The 22,691-nt window shown below is 38.0% G+C and overlaps 1 protein-coding gene and 1 non-coding gene across 2 annotated transcripts in view; both read right to left on the bottom strand.

The window, feature by feature from the left end:
* ANKRD20A1 (ankyrin repeat domain 20 family member A1) overlaps positions 1 to 22,691 on the bottom strand; it is a 52,934-nt gene that overhangs the window by 20,521 nt on the left and 9,722 nt on the right. The window contains exons 5-9 of the mRNA XM_003919746.2: positions 22,374 to 22,511; positions 19,438 to 19,493; positions 11,496 to 11,526; positions 8,639 to 8,708; positions 2,149 to 2,230 (exon numbers count right to left, since the gene is read on the bottom strand). Coding sequence (XP_003919795.1) covers positions 2,149 to 2,230; positions 8,639 to 8,708; positions 11,496 to 11,526; positions 19,438 to 19,493; positions 22,374 to 22,511 — 377 coding nt within the window. The remainder of the gene's footprint in view (positions 1 to 2,148; positions 2,231 to 8,638; positions 8,709 to 11,495; positions 11,527 to 19,437; positions 19,494 to 22,373; positions 22,512 to 22,691) is intronic.
* On the bottom strand, positions 20,796 to 20,899 carry LOC120365804 (U6 spliceosomal RNA). The gene has a single exon (XR_005580651.1). It is a non-coding gene; the product is annotated as a U6 spliceosomal RNA (small nuclear RNA).

Raw genomic sequence — 22,691 nt, forward strand, 5'->3', positions numbered from 1 at the left:
TTCATGCAGTATTACTACCAAGCTGAGTCCTCATGCCTGGCCATAAAAATAATTACTTAAGATTTTGAGGGCTCTTTTTGGCTTCTTCTTTTCATTGCCTAGGACAGCAACTTGACAAAAATGTAATAAGAAAACTAAAAATATAGGATTTTTAAAATGCACAGTTTACATTTCAATAGTGAAATTATGTTTCAAATACCTATATCTAAAATAGAAAAGCATGGATATCAATGTGAGCACGTGAGCTGATGCAGGGAAAAGGGACCACTAAACAGAGGAGCAAATCATACCTGAGGGAACCAGTGTCAAAGCTGATGGTCAGTGCCAGAGTATTTGAACGCAACACATCAGAGGCATTGCTGCCAGCACACCATAAATTCCCCCTGTCCTATCAGTGAGAAAATACACAGCTGGAATTACAGTTTAGGTGAACGTGTGATTCACCTCTCATCAAAGAAAGCGTTCTAAATATCAGCTAGGAAACACACTTACGAAATAAGCAAAATACTCATTTTTCCGTGACCACGTGAACTACTGCGACACCTACATTTCTCATATCCCCTCGTTTGGCCTTGTCTTAGACTTCCTTGATCCACTCATGCAACATGGTCCATGAAACACATCAAATGAACCATGTAGAATAAGCTTTCGACATCAAAATATTTACTAAAAAAGAAAACGCTAAATCACCACAGATGTGCCGAATATGAATAAACTTTTATATTTCAAAATCAGTGCAGTATTTCTTGAAAATGATGATTTTGGTATTCACAGAATAAACCTGATAATATGATTGCTTCTAAAATTAGATAAGTTTGATATATTATCTTGCTCTGTAGAGAAGTTTTATGAAAGAGCGAGCATATCAAAGAACTTGCTGTCTCAAAAAAAAAATTAGCCGAAGCATCTGTATGCAACTCAATCGCATCTTATTCACTCATATCAATGCCATTTCCCTTTCTGAGGCCTGACAGTTATGAAGAGAAACGAGCTGCTGTGCTTTACGCCCATTCTAGCACTCCCTCCTGCCTCCAGTACTCTCCACAGCAATACCTCTATTCTGAGACTGGGCATATCTAGAAGCACCTGGAAGTGAGGTCTCATGTTTCCTTGGCTTCACCTCTCAAGTCCCCAGCAAACTTCCTTTTTTCCTCTCTCCTTGTCCTTTCACAATCCCTCTTCCTTTGCAAAAGGAATCTTTAGATCTGTCATCCTGATGCTTCCCTTCCTAACTGCTTTTTATGGATAATTGCAACCACTTTTTTTCATCTGTATTCAGCAGTAGTACACACATATTTCTCTTTCTTTTTCATCTCATTCTCCCTCCCCTGTGGTTAGAATCATGCTCAGAAATAAAAGGAAATTAATGTTTTCCCTTGATTCTGTTATTTTTTTAAATTGCTGCCTAATGGTTCTTTTTCCAGATTTCTCTAAAGGAGGCTCCTGTGCTATTCAGAGCTGTGTCCAAGGACCAGCATCAACATCACCCGAGTACTCAAGAGAAATGCAGAATCCCATACTCGCTGATTCAGAATGTGCATTTTCCAGAAGCTCCTCAACCAATTCACGAGTATTGAAATGCCCTGTTCTCCAAAGACGTGCTTCCATATTTGTTTACCCTAAGTGCCCTTTGGGAGCCTCGCCTCTATTCCTTTCCTATCATGTTCCTGAATGCAATACTACATTATAAGCCATAATGTTGCTCATGAACTGATTCTGACAGTTTTGGTACTGGAAGTTCACTTTACCTTCTTCCCTATTTCTAACACCCTGCTCTTCCTTCTACAGATCAGTTTGACTCTCCTACCCTCCATTCCATACACCCGCATATTTTTTTTTTTCATTTATTCCGTGTACACTCTGCCCTCCTTATTCTTTCTTCCTCTTTCGTTCATTTCCTCTTCCCTCTTTCCTGACTTGCCTCAGGTCTTAAGAGTATCTTAAAATGGAAGTAATAACTCAGCTCCTTTGTGGCACTCCCGATAGAATCCTGCTGACCTCTGATTAGAGACACAACTTATCACCATGTTACTCCTGCTTATTATACATTTAATAGGACATTTTCTTTAGCTATTAGAATATATTAGTGCTCATATTTTTAAAGAATCATTCAATCAAATGACTTTTTAAATAAAATATGATTCTCACCTTTTTTTCCGTTGACTACACTGTTTCCTTTATCATCGGAAGGTCCAGGTAAAGGCTCTGACACTTTCTCGGGAACACATTGCTAAGGGAATATAAAGAGTGAGTTTTCATTTTAAAAATTATAATGAGTTGCATCAAACTTATCAATATTTTCTTTTCTAAAAAAACAGAGTCTTACTCTGTCTCCAGGGCTAGAATGCAGTCGCATGATTGTGGTTCACTGTGGCCTCAACCTCCCGACCTCAAGCAGTCTTCCACCTCAACTTCCTGAGTAGCTAGAACTGCAGGGGTATACCATCATGCCAGGCTAATGTTTTTATTGTTATTTTTGTAGAGACAAGGCCTCACTATATTGCCCAGGCTGGTGTCAAACTCCTGGGCTCAAGTAATCCTTCCATTTCTGCCTCCTAAAGTGTTGCGATAACCAGTGTGCACCACCACAGTCAGCCCCAATCAATTTATTTAAATAAACCCTAATTTAGGCCAGGCACGGTGGCTCACATCTGTAATCCTAGCTCTTGGCAAGGCCAGGGTGGGTGGATGGCTTGAACTCAGGAATTCCAGATGCAACTGGGCAACATAATGAGAATGCATCTCTACAAAAATGAGTCAGGCATCATGGTGTATGCCTGTAGTCCCATCTGCTCGGGAGGCTGATGCGGGAGGATAAGTTGAGCCTGAGACATGGAGACTGCAGTGAGCCAAGATCATGCCACTACACTCCAGCCTCGGCAACAGCACTACCCTGTCTCCCCCAAAATTTCAATTTACTATTTTAAAACTATTTTGACTTTAAAATAAGAGAAGTATGTATTAAAAATGCAAGTATTTCAGTATAGAACCTCATCTACACTTTCTAGATCAGGCTCATCTCCTATCTTCATACGGACATTGACTCCATTATCCAAGCATGGTGACCCAAAGAAACATCTTCACAGACAAAATATTAACATGTGCATATTTCAACCAGGAACTGGCTTCAAAGTACCTAACTCTACTTTGCAGTCTCCACCAAAAATAAGAAAGCATTTAAAAAATACATGTCATCCCGGTGTGGTAGCTCATGCCTATAAATCCCAGCACTTTGGGAGGCCAAGGTGGGTAGAACACCTGAGGTCAGGAGTTCAAGACCAGCCTGATCAATATGGTGAAACCCCATCTCTACTAAAAACACAAAAATTAGCCAGACTTGGTGGTGTGGACCTGTAGTCCCATCTACTCAGGAGGCTGAGACAGTAGAATTGCTTGAACCAGGAAGGTGGAGTTTGCAGTGAACCAAGATCATGCCACAGCACTCCAGCCAGGGTGACAGAGTGAGACTCTTTCTCAAGATATGTATCATATACTTGCTATAATACTTACAGTATTAAAAATTTTAAATATTCCTCACAAATATGTCAGTACTAAAATAAGATACTTATGAGAAAAAACTTGGAAATATGTCATTTTGACCCACAATAGGACACTGTTCCATTGATGCTTCATTTAGGTAAGCAGGGGCTTGGAAATACCTACATATTTTTTGAAAAGTTTTTAGTGACACACAAAAAATGGTTGAATAGGATGATTAATGCAGTAATAAAACTTTTATGTTGTATTTAAATAAAAGCAAGTAGATATGTATAAACTGTGCAACTTTTTCCAATTAAGAAATAACTTCAGGCAAGAGGCAGTGGCTCACACCTGTAATCCTAGGACTTTGGGAGGCCAAGGTGGGTGGATCGTTTGAGCCCAGGAGTTTGAAACCAGCATGTGCAAAATGTTGAAACTGCATCTCTACAAGAGATACAAAAATTAGCTGGGCATGGTGGTGCAAGCCTGTAATCCCAGCTACTAAGAACACTGGGGTCAGAGGATCACCTTAGCCTGTAAGGTCAAGGCTGTGGTGAGCTGAAATTGTACTACTGCACTTCAGCACAAGCAACCAAGTGAGAACCTATCTCAGAAAAAGAAAAAGAAGTAACTTTAAAAAAGTGTAGCAAGCAAGCTAAGCCTAGCATGGTGGCTCATTCCTGTAATCCCAGCACTTTGGGAGGCCAAGGTGAGTGAATCATGAGGTCAGGAGATTGAGATCATCCTGGCTTACACAGTGAAACCCCATCTCCACTAAAAATGCAAAATTTAGCCAGGTGTGCTGGCACGCTCCTATAGTCCCAGCTACTCGGGAGACTGAGGCAGAAGAATCGCTTGTACGCAGGAGGCAGAGGTTGCAGTGAGTCGAGATGGAGCCATTGCACTCCAGCCAGGGTGACAGAGTGAGGCTCTGTCTCAAAAAAATAAATAAAATAAAAATAAAAGTGTGGCAAGCTTTCTTTTTTTAAAAGGGAAAAAAAAAAGAATCTTTATTTAGAAAGCATCTAAAATGTGCCAGGATCTTACGTGCACATATGTTGTACACACTGTAATCATAAAAACTGATTATGATGAGGGCTTCCTAGTTATTCCAGTATGTTATGAGCAAAATGATGAAAAGATGTGATCCATTTTTCTCTCCATTTAGAATTTCCTCCTCCTAGACTTTCACATGGTTGGCTCCTTCTCATCCTTTGGTTGACGGCTTAAATATCACACTCAGAGAGGTCTTCTGTGACCACAGAATTCCACTCCCACTCTCATCCCCATCCTAACCACAAACTTCCTTGATATCTTTTAACATTTTCTGTTTTCTTTATAGAAAGCATTTATAGTGAGTTAGAAGAATTTGCTGGTTACTTTTCTGTTTCCACTACTATAGCGTAAGCCCTCATCTTGTTTATTCGGTGTCTCACTGACAAGCACAGTTTGTGACCTAGAACCAAAATAAATTCTAGATGAAAACACTTAAAATTTCATCAAGAAGTTTCATGTCCCAAACTGCTATGTTTCTAGAGAGCATCTCTAGTCATACTGGGCTGCTGAAACTGAGCACACTCCTAGCCCAAACTCAAAATCCACATGTCAGTTCCTACTTTCTCATTCTTTCCTTGGTGCTACTGACATTTTATTGTCCTTCAGTTTACAAAAAGCTTCCTCAAGATTTATTAAGTCACTGAATACTGCTGTGATCATTTTGTCTCACCTTTGTGTATACACTTTCTAGTTTACAAATGTTTTCACATTTCCCACTACTTTAGTTCATTACACATGCCTGAGAGGTACCATTAGTACCATTTTTATGAAGGACGTCAGTGATATTTAAATAGGTTAAAGAATTTTCCCCAAGGTCGCACAGCTAGTAAGTGGCAGAACCTGGACACTAACATGTCTTTTGACTTCCGCTTGGTACTGGTAGAACCATGAAGCAGCTGCTTCCAGTGAACAGTCAGGCCCCTCCCATTTCTCTCCAGAGTCATCACATTAGAATATATCATCTTCCTCTTAGACTTCTCCTGCTACAAGTTTGGCTGCCACGAAAGTATTCAGTGTGTTCTGTTTTTGAAAATGACTTCGCTTATTACAACACTAAGTCAAGCTGCTGTTATTACAGTCCCACAGTTACTACTCCCCATGTTTTCTCTTATCCTAAAATGTTCATTATACATCTGTATTGAACAATCAAAATATACAAATATATTAAAGTCCCAGCATTATCTTTTCAAGTTCCAAATGCAAAACAAACAAAACAAAACAAAACAAAACAAAACTACAATTCAAACTGTTTCTAACTCCCTTTAAGACTTTTGCACATCCAGACATATCTTAGAAAGATACATTTGGCCAAGGCTTAACCTGAAATAATTCTTCAGTGTTTAGATAAACTTACCTGCAGAACACAAACTAATTTTTTGCAAATTCTAAGCTTTATTTTCCATGCACTATACTGTATTTTCTTTTTAAATGAATTAAGCAGATTACCAGAATTAAACTATGCAGCAGTAATGTACTGGGCACATAATTACTATATTAATTATGGGCTAACAAATAAGAAAATAAATCATTACAGGCATATGCAGGAGGTAATTACTTGCACAAATCACTTATTTTTGTGGGAAAACTGTGAGAGTTTAGTTTATAGTAGTCCCTTATTTAAGTGGGTTGGCATTGAAAACAGTATTAATTGCTTCTATTCTGTTTGTCAAAAGCTAAAGATAGGTGTATAAATTCAGCTTCTTCTGAGGAAGAAGAAGAAAAACAAGAATAAACCTTGTGGGGCAATAATTTTTTAATGAAAGCCGCACAAAGTTAACTAAAAGAGAAAGCTGTAACTGAACAACATGCTGATAATGAAGGCAGAGGTGGACTGAAAGACCAGTCACTAGAGCAATGAGATCTGGGAGAGAAAAAACAGGCTGGAATAAATCATTTTTAAAATGTGAGAAAAAGAGAGAAACAAACACAAAAGAAACCTAATTGGTCAGTTAAATATGAGCTTAAGCCAAGAAAGAAAAGAAACAGTAAGTACAGTAAAGTACATGGAGAGATAGATCTATAGCAGAGCTTTTTGGTCCTTGATAGGCCTAATAATGCTAATTAACATTTATGCTACAGTGAGTTTTTTGTAAATACTTCTGTGATACGGAGTTTATTACTATAAGACATTCAATTAGCTAAACATGGTCGTCAACCACTACCTGAAAGAATGTTATTATTACAGAAAGAGAAAACTGGAGCTTTCCACCTACAGAAAGAATTGGTCACCAGAATGCTAAAGAGTAATGTATGGCTTAAAAGGGTATATTTAGCATAAACCCAGCATAAACCCAGCATGTAAAGATACCATTTTGCAATGGTATCTTTAATATACATACAACATAAATTGGGGCTAACAAAAAGTTAAAAAATTTTTAATCTAAAATCATAATCTTAAGATTTCAGTTGAATGATACAAGAAAATATATTGTAAATTTCTTGGCTATTTGTGACCTATTATAATTTATTTCCTTTTTATTAATGGCATAATTTCTCAGCATAACACATCAAAACTTATACGTTCTTAAACATTAAAAAATAATACAAATGTAGGCAGTATTTTAAAAATGCGGTATTTAATCATGAGCTACATTAGGTATGTAACATTACTTATAACATTCCATAATACAAAAAGTCATTTGTCTATTTATTTATTTAGATTAAATAACTATTAAGGCTGAATGTGGTAACTCATATCTTGTAACCCCAGCACTTTAAGAGGCTGAGGCAAGTGGATCCCTTGAGCCCAGCTGTTCAAAACTAGCCTGGACAACAAGGCAAAACCCCATCTCTACAAAAAATACAAAAGTCATCCGTGCGTGGTAACGCAGGTCTATATTCCCAGCTACTCGGATGGCTGCAGTGGGAGGATCAACTGAGCCCAGGAAGCAGAGATTGCAGTGAGCCAGGATCCCACCACTGCACTCCAGCCTGGGTAACAAGGTAAAAACCCCATCTCCAAAAGACAACACACACACACACACACACACAATTAAAATGCTTCTTACATGGAAGACTGTATTCAAGGTACTCCAAGACACACACAAATATGTTTAATGACCTCCAGTAGCTCATGGTACGCAGGAGATTTTAACACTAATTTAAACAACTAAATATAAAAACCTGAAATATGAAATTTCAGAATGTGATATAAGGACCTTGAGTGGATATTTTAAATAAACTACAGTGACAAAATTATGATGTTGAAGTCTTACCATATTGCTATTAAGAGTCTCTGCTTCTAGGACTGGTTATTTGCAGCAAGATACATGTTATTCAATTAGATGAATAGTTTTATATATACCCTTCATGGAAAACTTATAAAACACACAAAAATCCCTTTGTAATACAAACTTTGAAAACATAAATTTAAATTTCTACATTTCTACAATCTATATTTTTAAATTAGATAGCCTTGTTATGTTACCAAGGCTGTTCTCAAACTCCTGGACTCAAGCAATCCTCCTGCTTCAAACTCGCAAGTAGCAGGGACTACAGGCATACACCACAACACTCAGCTATTTTTCTACAATTTTAAATATTATTTTAGTCTTCCTATGGTGCCAATAATATAAGCAGAGTAATAATCTCTCCTAAAAAATACATGATACCAAAATAATAAGTGTCCAAGAAAAAAAGTTATATGCTATGTGCTGTACGGATTTGCAACTGAAAGGTACCAGGGAGATTCCATGATTACTACAAGTCATTTGATCCCCTGAAGATTTATACAGGCATAAATATTATGAAACTCACACAAGTATGATTTAAAAGTCAAAGTATTCATATTTGTCCAACTAAAACTTAACCAAATTTTATATTTCCTCTACTAAGGAAAGCGTTTCCTAATGTGGTTTTCCTCTACGTATTTTCCAAATTGTTTCAGCTGCAACCCTGTCACAGCACTTATCAATCTTTCATTAGTTACCAAAGTTAAGCAACTTCCTTTAATCAACTAGCCATATGTCTACGTTTTTCTCTGACCAACTTTCCATTACCAACATAAAACAATGATAGGTAACCACTGCTAAATTTTAAAAGTAAATACTATGTAAAACTAGATTCAGAGTGAGAAAATTAATGTAACAAGAGGCCACTTTACCTTGGTAGTAACTGTCAAGCCTTCATCCTCTGGTTTAGTGTGTGAATCCACATACAGGTCTTGGAAAATGCTTTAGAGCAAAAATACACAATGAAAATGAGCAAGATGATTTTTTTTTTTTTTACTTTTTTTATCTGCTAGTTCAAATCCAGCTTCCTTCTCCAAAGAACAAAAACACAATATAGGGAAAGGTCAGCTATCTGTATATTAAATAACGTTTCTTGATATAATTAAAATATGGCCTCTATTCTAAAACTTTACTTTAGTGACCTATTTCTGCCTCCACCTGTCTAAATCTATAAAATATTCAATGAAAACTGACCATGAGGTCCATAACAAATAGTGACACCCAGTATTTAGCAGAGCCTGGCAAGAATTTATACCCTCACAAATGATCTGTTCTGAAGCTGAACTTAAAATTCAGTGAATGAATGACATAACTTTTGTTACCTAAACTGGAAGACACCTGATGACCTGAAACAAGGTAGAGAGATCCACTCTCTTGTTCATAGTCTATCTCTGCCTAAAAGACTAATCTGAGGAATTTATACCACCGTTGTGAAGTGACACCATGGCAGTATAAAGTCCTCGGCATGCAAACTACTTAGGAAGGTCCTATTGCTTTCCTTTGCCCTAAAACAGTACAGGGAATACCCGGCAATATTTGAAATCTGTGAAAGCTAAATGTACAAAAGCCAAATAACAAAGGTGTATGTTCTTATTGAGAATGCTATTCCCAGAAAGACTAAAACATTAACGATTATGAAATCTCATTATTTTCGCTCTATAGGTCCTAACTTACTTGCATCCACATAAACTAGCAAGCCCTTAAAAACATTTATAGGCACTCAGATACCCAGGAAGACAGACCACTGAAAACACAGAGTCCTGGTAGTTGCACCTCGATTCCCCTAAGTACTATCTAAATATCATTCTTCCCATGGGCTCCCACTTCTAGGTTCCACTTCTGCAGGGCTCCACAGAAGTCCCCAATCTTCCAATCTTCAGTCTATGAAAGCACAGATTCCTGAAAGGATGGTCTCAACTGACCAAGAGTAGGAGCTCCCTATATCCCTGCTCCTGTAAAACAAGCGAACTGGAGTCTCCATCACCTTCCCCCAGCATAGACACACTATCAACCACCCAGCTGAACTCCATGATGGATTTGCCAGCCAATCACCCCCCGGACCCAGCCTACGTGAACATAAGAAGGACATCAGGGAATTGGTGAGGAGACACCTGCCCTGGGCCATGAATCTATGTAGTTCAGCAATCTGCAGCCCTTTGGACTCCATGGGCTCTAAGCCACCACTCTGTAAGGATGGAAATAGATGATACCACATTTCTGTCTGCTGTAGACACTCCTCCCAGTGTCTCAAAATCTTTTTATCATCTTTCAGTGAAAATCTTCACGTTTGTCAGTTCTTGACCAAAAAAAAAAAAAAAAAAAAAAAAAAGCAACCTGTTTAGAACAGCCTTGAAACTTCTATTTTAATGTGCCTTGTAGATAATTCCCAGCATCTTGTGTCCTTCGTCTTTAAAATTTATCCTTATCAAACTTGTCATAAACCCCAAGATTCTGATCTCTTATTGAAGAGTCCATACTCCTATCCAATCCAGTGTTGTTCCTCTTCAAACTTGGCCTTCCCCTGCTCATTCCATTCTTATCTGCTTCCATTGGGTTCACCAGCTCATTCCATTCTCATTCTATCCATGGGGTGCACAAGACTCACTCACTCTTTCTATTACTAAAATACACACAAATATGATTTAAAAAAAAAAGGAGAGAAGAGTACTGGGCTTTAAAAGGAGTTCAAATCTCACTTTTGCCACTTCCTATGTCTAAAAAAAGGCATCTTCATCTCTTTGAGTCCTGGGTTCTCTATCTAGAGAATCACTTGATCAGAAAGTTCAACACAGGTTGAAGTAATAGAGGATATTTTAATTAGTCCTAAGATTCCTAAGATTCTGTGATTCCATGTGCTTTTAATTTTGTCTGTAGAAAAACTGGGAATGCATAGCCAGCAGAATTTGAAAAAAGAATAGAGCAAAAGAAACACCAAGAAAACCAGAGAAGAAAGTTTTAAAACATCAAGACAAGATTATAGAAAAGTCATGGAAAAAGAAAATAGACTAAAAAAAAAAATTATGGAAGTAGGTGGAAATATGAGCCTAAAGGGAAAACCAACCAGGGAAGTCAAATAATTCCTCTCTAAGACCTGCCTAAACTTACTTTTCTAAAACTTACAGTCCTATGTCCAAAGCTAAGTAAGATCTGTCCTAAAACCTTTAAAGGTAGAATAAGATACTGGTTGCTACTGAAATTGTCAAATTTATTAGTACAAACTCTTGGACTAACTGCATTCTGACAATAACCTTAAGCAATAACCACATTTCTAACACATCTTTAGTTACATCTAAATTAATTTGTTAATTTATTAATCTAAATTAATTTTTGTTATGCCTAAATTAATCAAAAATAATTTTGTTATGTCTCAATTTAATTAATCTAAATAGGATTCGGACTTGTGCTTTGATTCAATGCTGCATAGATCTCTATCAATCTATGCTGAGGAGCAGGAGAAGGGATTTGGAAGCCAGGCAGGCTAACGGTCAAACTGTGGGCTGGCTACTTTGTTAACTCTGGGAACATGAGTCAATTAACCTCTCTAAACTATAGTTGCCTATTTAGTGAACAGTAGGTTATAGGAACACAGATGTTGCGATGGCATTATGAGATGATAAATGCATAGCACATAATAGGGTTCTATCCTAGAAAACAACACTCAACAGATATTAGTTTCCTCCATCTATATTTCCTTACTTAAAATAACGTTTTAAATTTGCAAAATCCTACCTGACTAGAGATTCATCAGAACTCCCAGCATCTACTAAAAAAAAAAGGTAAAATGCATTTAAATCAATAATAAACATACAGAATATTAAAAACATAAGAATGCACATTGATGCATGCCTGTAATCCCAACTACTTGGGAGGCTGGGGCAGGAGGATCACCTGAGGAACTCAGAAGTTTAAGACCAGCTTGGAAAACAGCAAGATTCTATCTTCATAAAAAAATTATGCACACTTGTGTTCATGCTTTAGACCATGTTTTTTTGTTTTACGTTTTTTTTTTTTTTTTTAATCATGGGACTGACGATTTGCTACAAATCATTCCTTTGGGAGCATACCTGGGACCTTATTAGAAATAATATTAATTTAACCTATTGGTAGGTAATTAATGCAGTAAGAACTCTTAATTCATTTGGTTTGTATTTATTAGGTGCAAAAAAGAATACATTTATCAAAATTTAATATCTACAAGTGAACTGCAGTATACAAATCATCCTAGCCAAACCCTATGAGACTGACTAAAAATGATGTTTGCGGAACAGGTGTGATGCGTGAACAGTGTCAAAGAGCATGATTTCTGGACCAAAATATGAGGGCAGTTAAAATAGAGTATACAGTAATATGTGTGGAAAAGACACACTTGACATGTTTTTCTCAGCTCTCATGCCACAGCAACAATCATCAACAAAGAAGGCTCCTGTGACCAAACATGTGGAGAGTTTTTCCCCACCAACGAACAAGCAATCATTTCTGCAGATGACACAAGCTGAATGTCCTCTAATTCAATTCTCACACTCTATCTGCAGATAACATCAGATTCCCACAGCTAAAGGACTCAGTCCCATGAGACCACTTCCCTACATCTGTCCTAAGGCTGAAGCTCCAGAACTTCTGATCAACTGGCTTAAAATTGGGGTTCCCAGGACTCCCGCTTTGGGTTAAATTAAATTGTTGGAGTGGTTCGAAGTACTCAGGGAAACACATTTACCAGTTTACCAGGAATGATATTACAAAAGGTACAGATGAAGAGATGCATAATGCAAAGTCTGGCGGAGGTGTCAGGAAGATTCCTTGCCCTCCCAGGGCACACCACCCTCAAGGAACCTCCATGTATTCAGCAATCTGGAAGCTCTCCAAGCCCAGTCCCTTTGGGTCTTTATGAAAGCTTCATTACAGAGGCATCATTGATTAAATAAATCACTGGCCATTGGTGACTGACAACCGTCAGCCCTTCTCTCCTTTCCAGAGTTTGTAGAGTTAGCCAGGAGATCTCAACCCTCTAATCTACCATGTCATGGTTTTTCTGCTATCAGTCCCATCCTGAAGCTACCTAGGGGCTTCTAGCCTTCAATCATTGGCATACAAAAGGACATCACTTTGAAAATTCAAAGGATTTTAAGAACTGTACACCAAGAAATGAGTCAAAGACCAAACAGATTTTACATCCACAGTTTTGATTTCTGTGGTTGCAGTTACTAATGGTCAACTGTATTGCAAAATATTACATTGAAAACTCCAGAAATAAACAAGTCTTAGGTTTTAGTGTGCCATTCTGAGAAGCACAATGAAATCTTGAGCTATTCCCCTCTATCCAGCCCAGGGTGTGAATTGTCCTGCAGCGCACCCACACTGCATCTGCTACCCACCCATCAATCATCAACACGCGCTCCTCCTGCACCCGGCCATCAACATCATTAAGGCTTGAAGAGCCAGGATCACTCAAAGCTGATGATCTTTATTCTCACTTAGACTCAGGGGGCAAATAGTGGCCTAACACTACATTACAATGTCTATGCCATTCACCTCACTTCACCTCATTACATAGGCATTGTATCACTTCACATCATCACGAGAAAGAGGGTAAGAACCATACAATAAATTTTAGGAGACTACATTCAAGTAACTTTTATTACAGCATATTATTATAATTTTATTTATATTTTATATATTTTATTATCATTATTGTTAATTTCTTACTGCGCCTAATTTATAAATTAAACTTTATCACAGATAAGCATGTATAGGAAAATATAGTGTGTGATTCAGTACTATTTGTGGTTTCAGGCATTCACTGGGGGTTTGGAATGTATCTCCCACAGTTCAGGGGGAGCTACTGCACTTACTTTGTTGAACACAACACAGCCTCTCTAGCTCTTCAGTTTAAAACTGTTCAGCTTAGGATAAAACACTCACCAGAAGCCAGCAAAACAAAAATCAGACCAGAAACAGGCATCCTTGCAAAGACTTTCCAGCCGCCAATGGAGAAGAGCTCAAGAGAGATCAATGTATTACTCTGGCTAATACTCTTTGGGGAAGGTGCTGGGTGATTTACTTAGTTGTAGCTAGGTGCTCTGCCCTACGTTTAACAAGGCCCAAATTCACCTGCCATTTTACCTCCCACAGAAAGAACCGCGGAAATATCACTCCTTTAATAGCTTATTTACTCTGACCCACACCTCACATTCAGAGAGAAGCTTAAGAAGCACTGGGGAGGGGTGGCAGGCTGCCAGGCAGGACTACGTGATGTGAAAAATATATAGAAAGAAACTATCAATGCCCCTTTGCTATCAGAATGTGCCAATGCTTGCCTCTTTCCCTAGTAGGAAAAAAAAATTATTTTTCACCTCACATAAAGCAAAACTCCCTTGCCATCCCTCTTGACAGAACAGTTAGTTGTAGGTGAGTCGTGTCATTATAATACAGACTGTTGTCTAACGTATCCCTCAAAGGAAGAGGATCGGTGAGGAACATAACTATTTACCTATAGCATTCACTGTCTGGTCTTATTTCCAACCAAAGGTAAGCATGGGAGACTTGGTGATTCCAGTTTTATGAAGTACAACCTTCTGGGCTTGTCCCCTTCCACTGCTGGAGATTCTATCTGGACCCACCTCATAGAGCAAGATGCTCCAGTTGGTGCTGGGTGCTGTCATTTTCCTCAACCCTTTTCATTATGTGGCAAATATCTATACAAAGCATGTTTCCTAAGTATGCAAAGCATATGTCATCAGATCTTACAATGATAAAGAAGCAAAAGAAAAAACAAAAGGACAAAGAACTTCTTAAATGACTACATTCAATTACCAAGAAACTGTAATGTTTTTAACTATTCAAAGGATAGCCACTATACTATTCCAACTATATGACTCTTCTGAAAAATGTAAAACTATCAAGACAGAGTAAAGATCAGTGGTTGCCAGGAGTTGCTAGGGAGAAAGGGAAAGATGAACAGGCATAGTATAAAGAACTTTTAGGGCAGTGAAACGGTTCTGTCCATAATATTAAAACAATAGATACATGTCATTATATATTTGTCCCAGTTCACAGAATGTACCCCTCAAGTGTGAAGCCTGATGTGAACTATGAACTTTGAGTGACTATGATGTATCAACATAGGTTCATCAGTTGTAACAAATGTACCACTCTGATGGAAAATACTAATAATGGGGAAGGCTGTGCATGTGTGGGAGGCATGGAGCATATGAGAAACCTCTGTGCTTTCCTCTCAATTTTTCTGTGAACATAAAACTGTTCTAAGAAATGAAGTTATTGATCTAAAAAAGATATTCACAGCTGAGCACGGTGGCTCATGCCTGTAATCCCAGGACTTTAGGAGGCTGAGGTGCGTGGATCACTGGAGGTCAGGAGTTCAAGACCAGCCTAGCCAACATGGTGATACCTCGTCCCTACTAAAAATACAAAAATTAGCCAGGTGTGGTGGCGCACACCTGTAATCCCAGCTACTCAGGAGACTGAGGCAGGAGAATCGCTTAAACTCAGGAGATGGAGGTTGCAGTGAGCTGAGACTGAGCCACTGTACTCCAGCCTAGGTGACAAAGTGAGACTCCATGTCAAAAAAAAAAAAAAAAAGCTACTCCAGGATCTCCAGAACAAAAATTTTAAAAAATATATTCACTGAACCTGTTGTTATGATATATTTAAGCAAGACACAGTGACCCTAAAAATTAGAGATCACTGAAGACCAAAGTAACAGCATGTGGGCATTATTTCTCAAATTGAAGTATAAAAAGTATATGAAATAAAGAAATTTAATTGCATGCTTAGGCAAGAAAATATTTTATCTTATTTAATAATTCTAAATGGATTTAGCACAATATGAAAACTGGATTATTCATGTAATCAAAATAAAAGATATTTTTTATTCTAATTTTAACTCAGAAATTATTATGCTCATTTAATTTAACAATTTTAAGGAAAGGTTAATGAGATAAGGAGGACGGATTATAATTACCTAATATTGCTGTGGTAACTTACATACCAATAACCCTTAGTCACCAAAAGTGTTGACTAACGGTTATTGTTGTGGTAACTTACATACCAATAACCCTTAGTCACCAAAAGTCAAAAAGGCAACCAGCATTGCAACTTAAGACGGATCAAACAACAGGAACTAGTACCAAGTTACCTTGTCTTATAAAATATTATGTTATTAAAATGAAATTTTAAAAGAGTACCAAAAATTAAGTTGGGGCCATAAGTCTTGTGCAGAAAAGATTTCACATAGCAGGCAAGAGACTGCCAACCTTAGAAAGGTCTGCATACAACGCTGACCCTTGGCTGGTGTTGAGGAAATTAGAATTGGGAGGGTTTCCACCGTTCCCTGAGAAGGGTGGCTCTCCATGTCTAAAGTGTTTATAGAAACAATGTGGTCACTCTGAACAGCTGCTTTCCTTCTGGGAGTCTGGAATTTGGGTCCAGGTGAGGAAGAGTAACCTCCACAAAAAAAGAACTTGGGTACTGAGTCTCCAGTGAGACTCTGATACTGGTAGACATCACCACACATGTGTTGTCAAAATGTGAGGCTGGGAGAAGTAAGCAGATCCCAGGAACTCCACAGGACAGAACTCCTGGAGGCTTGTGCCTGGTTTCCTCCAGATTTGACTACATGCAGCTTTTCTCTCTACTACTTTTGCTTGTGCCCTTTCATTGTAATAAATTAAAGATCTGAGTATGATTATTTGCTGAGTCCGGGGAGTCCTTCTAGTGAAACATCAAACCTGGGGGTGCTCTTGGAAATCCTTGACACAAATGCCTTATATGAGATTTTTATTAAGTTGATATAATATATATGACTGTAATCAGATAGTTATTTGACAGAAGAACTTTCCCTAATAAATTTCCCTAATCTTTCCCCGAAAAATAAACTTTTTCTTTTCTTCCTTGATATTTGACTTGAAGGTTCTTGTATTTCTGTATCTATTCAATTGAGTAAAGCCATAAAAGGAATAAATAAAACAATGATGTCAGAAAATAAAGTGAAATAAGCAGCAATTCTATTTTAACCAGAATAAAAAATGGAGAATCTTGATGACTGGCAATATGTTCTACAATATGAATGTTTCTAGGGAAAAAAAAAAACGGAAAAGGTGGTCAATTTTCTACAACTCAACTGGGTTTAATTCTTTTTTATAATAATTGTGCAGGCCAGGTGCTGTGGCTACACTTGTAAAATCCCAGCATCTTGAGAGGCTAAGGCAAGAGGATCACTTGAGACTAGAAGTTCCAGACCAGCATGGGCAATATAGTGAGAAGTTATCTATTAAAAACAAACAAACAAACAAAAATCTTAAAAAGAAAATTAGCCAAGCGTGGTGGTGCATGCTTGCAGTCCCAGCTACTCGGGAGACTGAGGTGAAAGGTAAAAGGATCATTTAAGGCAGGCGTCCCCAAGCTACGGCCCGGCCCGTGGGCCGCATGAGGCCCCCTGAGGCCATTTATCTGGCCCCCCGCCGCACTTCAGGAAGGGGCACCTCTTTCATTGGTAGTCAGTGAGAGTAGCACAGTATGTGGCGGCCCTCCAAAGGTCTGAGGGACAGTGAACTGGCCCCCTGTGTAAAAAGTTTGGGGATGCCTGATAAGGTCAGGAAGCAGAAGCTGCAGAGAGCCACGAAGGCACCACTGCACTGGCAAGAGAGGGAGACCCTGTACCAAAAATAAATAAATAAATGTGAATGGGGCCAGATGTAACTGCACATGACTGCAGTCCCAGCTACTCAGGAGGATAAGGTTAGAAGACTGCTTGAGCCCAGGAGTTCTAGGGTACAGCGAGCTGTGATTATGCCACTGCAAAGACACTCTATTCTAGCCTGGGCAACATAGGGAGACCTTATCTCTAAATAATCATAATTAATTAATTGTGCATCATTCAAGTAACTTGTATAACTAGAGAAAAACATATGATGATACTAATATAGAATATACTGTAATTGTCTACTACTGATTATAGAATTTCCTCTTACTTGCTTCTAGTCTTTTTATTATCAAACTAAAAACATGGTTCACTGATTAAAGGCAGTTCATGACAGAACCAGTAAAAAAGTCAAAAGAATTGCATCCAGGCTGGGCGCGGTGGCTCATGCCTGTAATCCCAGCACTTTGGGAGGCCGAGGTGGGCGGATCATGAGGTCAAGAGATCGAGACCATCCTGGTCAACATGGTGAAACCCCGTCTCTACTAAAAATACAAAAAATTAGCTGGGCATGGTGGCACGTGCCTGTAATCCCAGCTACTCAGGAGGCTGAGGCAGGAGAATTGCCTGAACCCAGGAGGCGGAGGTTACGGTGAGCCGAGATCGCGCCATTGCACTCCAGCCTGGGTAATAAGAGTGAAACTCCGTCTCAAAAAAAAAAAAAAAAAAAAGAATTGCATCCAAACTGTAGAATGTGTTATCCACTGCTCCCTGCAAATAGTGGATTTGGTTATTAAGAATCAGCAGGACTTTTAACTTTGTCTGTGTGTGCACACACATGCACATGTGTGTGTGTGTATATGTGCATGTGTCTGTGTGTGTGTGTAAACTGTGACAGATAAGAACATTTTGCTTGTGTAAGAATATGTAACATAACTTGTGTTTCTCACAAAGGAATTGCTTTTCTGTCTTCTGTGCTCAGTAGCTATCTTCAAAAAATAATCTCCTCTTTGTATGGGTGCAGCCTGGTTCAGTTTTACAGTTCTTATTGCCGTGTATTTATGGTACCGGAAGAGATTGCTGAGTTCCCGATTCTAAAAATAGTTACTTTATTAGTGACACAAATCAATATGTAATACAGTTCACCCTTGAACAGCAAGGGTTTGAACTGCAGGAGTTCACCTATATGCAGATTTTCTTCTGCCTCTGCAACCCAGAGACGGCAAGAGCTACCTCTCCTTTCCTCCTCATCCTGATCAACCTGAACATGATGAAGATGAAGACCTTTGTCAGGATCTACTTATGCTTTATGAAAAGTCAACATATTTTTCCTGATGATTTTCTTTCTAACAGCTTCATTTCTCTAGCTTACTTTATTGTAAGAACACAGTATAGAATAATGTAGCACCAACAAAATAGGTGTTCCTCAACTGTTTGTGTTATCAGGAAGGCTTCCAGTCAATGGTGAGCTATTGGTCACAAGTTTGGGGAATCAAAAGTTAAAATTATACTCAGATTTTCAATTGCACAGGGATCAGAGTCCCCATCCCCCACATTATTCATGGATCAACTGAAATTATTTATTTACTAAATAGAAACAATTTATTATAAAAATAAAATGGAAGGTCCATTTGTATCACAAGTCCAATTTGTTATAATGTGTCTATAGAGAAGACATACAACATGCTAACTTAATAATCTTTTTTCTCATTTATGCAAAAATATTATGTGGGATGTTAGGGATCATAATTAAGCAAATGAAATCTTTTCAGACAATAAGGTTTGAGATGATAAAATAGCTACAACTACTTTCTTAAATAAACCTGAATTCCAAACTAAAGAAGTTAAATTTAAACAATTAATTTGCATATACATATATACATGATATTTACACATATTTTTAAATTGGTTTTTTAAAATCAAAACTACCTTAATCTTACATCTTACTTTTTTTTTTTTTTTAATAAAGAGTAGGACCACTAAGAGAAATGAGAAATTCAAGATCAGAAGTCTTACCTGGATTGTCTTTTTCAAGTATCTTCTTTTTATGTTCTGTAATTTGGTTTTGAATTCTATGTATACAAAAGTAATAAATAAAATTGCTATTTTAATACTGAAATAAAAAATCTTAACCAAACGTATTAAATACTTAAACTATTTCAGGCAATATCAGAGCTAATATCAGAATTTTAATGTCCCTTACTCTTCAAATTATGTATATATATATATATATATATATATATATATATATAGAGAGAGAGAGAGAGAGAGAGAGAGAGAGAGAGAGAGACGGGGTTTCTCCACATTAGTCAGGCTGGTCTCGAACTCCCAATTTCAGGTGATCCGCCCGCCTTGGCCTCCCAAAGTGCTGGGATTACAGGTGTGAGCCACCGCGCCCAGCCACTCTTCAAATTTTTAAACCTTACAAGCTTATTAAGCTTCTAATTAAAGAATTAAAAAAAGTGAAGTACTCATAAATGGAGAAAGTATAGCTCAGTAAATTAACTATAGTTGGCTGGACATTGTTCAAAGTGTCCCACACTCAGAGTAAGTCCTTGCCCTGTAACCAATAGATATTTTGTTTTCAGACAAGTTGCCTAGTTTCCATGGTTTCTTGCAAAAAAATAAGGATTTTGCTACCTTACTACACTAGGCTGTTAGGAAGATGTAAAGAGATTACATGTTTACATGTTCAGAGAAATAGCAGAGCAATGGAATAATTTATTCTTGAACTTTGTTACTGAAACTATTTTGGAATCCCAAATAAAGCTAGATGTGTGTTTTTCCATAAGTTCTAATATTCAAATGTTGCAGTTTTCAGAAAATGTTATTAAACGCTAATTTTGGTTATTAGTTGTATTCATTATGGCTTGGATTCAGGGCATTTTAGCTAATTTATAACTTATAACTAAATTTATAAATATGTATATTCTCAAATAGATTACCTAATTGTCCCCTATCACTGAGCTCATCAATCACACTAAAGGCAGAAAACTAATAGATGTCACAACCTGGCTTGGACAACTACCACACCTTCTCTACCTCCTCAAACTCTGAGCCAGCAGATCTGTGCTAGGATGCTGGATCTCCATGGTCCTCTCCAACTAACATACAAGACAAAACCCTGCTTTTATTGTTTTTCAGTTCCATGAAGGAAATGCAAGTTGACGTTTTCTCATTCCCAAGACATGTACTAACAACATGTAATGTCACATTATTACTCAGCTCTGTTCTCATTCCACAGATCACCGTACATCAATAGTTTTATAGTGATAATCACAATCGCAGTATTGGGTCTCTCCTGTTTTGGTTTGACTCACAGTGCATCCTTGGAGCTAGTCAACAAATAGCCAAATGACCTTCCAGGGACTATGCAAAATGTGGAATGCTTTATGAATTTGTGTGCCATCCCTGGGCAGCAGCCATGCTTATCTGCTCTGTATCGATCCAATTTTAATATATCTGCTGCTGAAATAAGTACAAAGCCGTGTTTGATACATGGACACTCATGAGTCATGGATGAGGCTTAGCTCTGTTAAATCCAACCCACTTACTTTAGGTTCAGATAATTGTATTGAATGGCTTCCTGCTGTGAGGTAGAATTTTAAAATATATTTAAAACTTGAGGAAGAGATGCAAGTAGCCTGGGAGATTTTCATTATTATAGAGACACATTACCTGCGGGGCCAGCTGCTAGTTTGTTCCCACTACTCTGTGGAAAGATAATATGGAACCTTCTGCTATCTAACCAAAGCTGCTGCACACAATGTAGAAAAGCCTCACGGTACAGATGTGACAGCAAAAGGGAAAGGGAACTCCGTTCTCTTCCTGCAATGTTATTTGAACATTCCTGACTGTTGAGAACAATCCCAACTAATATTCGTTACAGAAAAGACAAAGACGGGTCTCAAAGGATAACTTACTATGAAGGCCTAGGCTGAGTCTAGCAAAGAGATGGGCTCCAAATGAGGTTTTCCGTGTAGAGGGAGCATCAGTTTGCTCCACATTTGTGTAGGTGAAGCTAGGAGGCCTACCTGCCAGAGCTGGGTGCTGGGAACAATGACTGAGCATAAGTACGTAAACTAATAAACACCATAGCTTTGAACACTATGTATGAATCACCATGAAAACTGAGGGGTCTGAATCAGTGGAGGCATCCTGGTGGCAAAGGTCAATCATTATCAAATTGCAGGACCAGTTACAATGGGAACAATACAGCAAGTGAATCCACAGAAGAAGTGGCATGATGACAATGGCTTTTTCCCCCTTCTGACTTGTAAAGAAAGATTGCCTTCCCTGGACTTAAGGAACCCCTTAGCTCCTTGGAAAATTCAAAGAATGGAAGACACAGGAGATAGCCCCAGGGGACAATATAAGATTATCTGCCAAACTGGACATTTCAAGACACAATAACTAATTAGAAAAGTCAGGCCAGGCATGGTAGCTAGTACTTCGAGAGGCCAAGGCAGGAGGATTACTTGAGCTCAGGAGTTCCAAGACCAGCCTGGGCAATACAGTGAGACCTTGTCTCTATGGAAAAAAAAGAAAGGAAGAAAGGAAGAAAGGAAGGAAGAGAGAAAGAAAGAAAGAAAGAAAGAAAGAAAGAAAGAAAGAAAGAAAGAAAGAAAGAAAGAAAAGAAAGAAAGAAAGAGAAAGAAGTCAAAGATGTGGCTCTATTTTTATCCGATGCACAGGGATTATACTTAAAATAAAATGAACAACATTGAGGTCCCTAGGGATAAAGGTCTTAAAAGTCCTGAAAAAATCTTGCACTCTACGTCTAACTAATCTAAGCTTCTGCTTGATTTCTGGCTAAAAAGTAGACTAACTCGTTGCTATTTCAAACTGCCTGAACCAAACTATGAACTTTTGCCTAATGTATAAGATGCAATGACTGCAATTATTTTAAACATCAACTTAGTATTAACTGGCCTTTTAATATAAACACTTACCTTTTCGAACCACAAGAAATAGCGTAATCTCCCACATCTCGTCCGTGCATATCTCGAAAAAAGATACTAACATTTTGCTGAAGCAGGAGGTTGACTATATCTGGCAAGCCATGATGTACAGCAAGAATGAGGGCTGATCTAAAATAACAAATAACTCCACTCAAGAACTTTAATAAAGACATTTTTAAACAGCTATTTGATACACTTTACCAATATAATATCCTGCCTGTCAGTGTAGCTGTAATAATCATTTACATGGACGAGCTTATGTCAATAAGCATCTTGGGTGCTCAAGTGTTCATCTTTGTAAATTATCAC

The sequence above is a fragment of the Saimiri boliviensis genome, chromosome 16 (assembly GCF_048565385.1).
Source record: "Saimiri boliviensis isolate mSaiBol1 chromosome 16, mSaiBol1.pri, whole genome shotgun sequence".
Lineage (NCBI taxonomy): Eukaryota > Metazoa > Chordata > Mammalia > Primates > Cebidae > Saimiri > Saimiri boliviensis.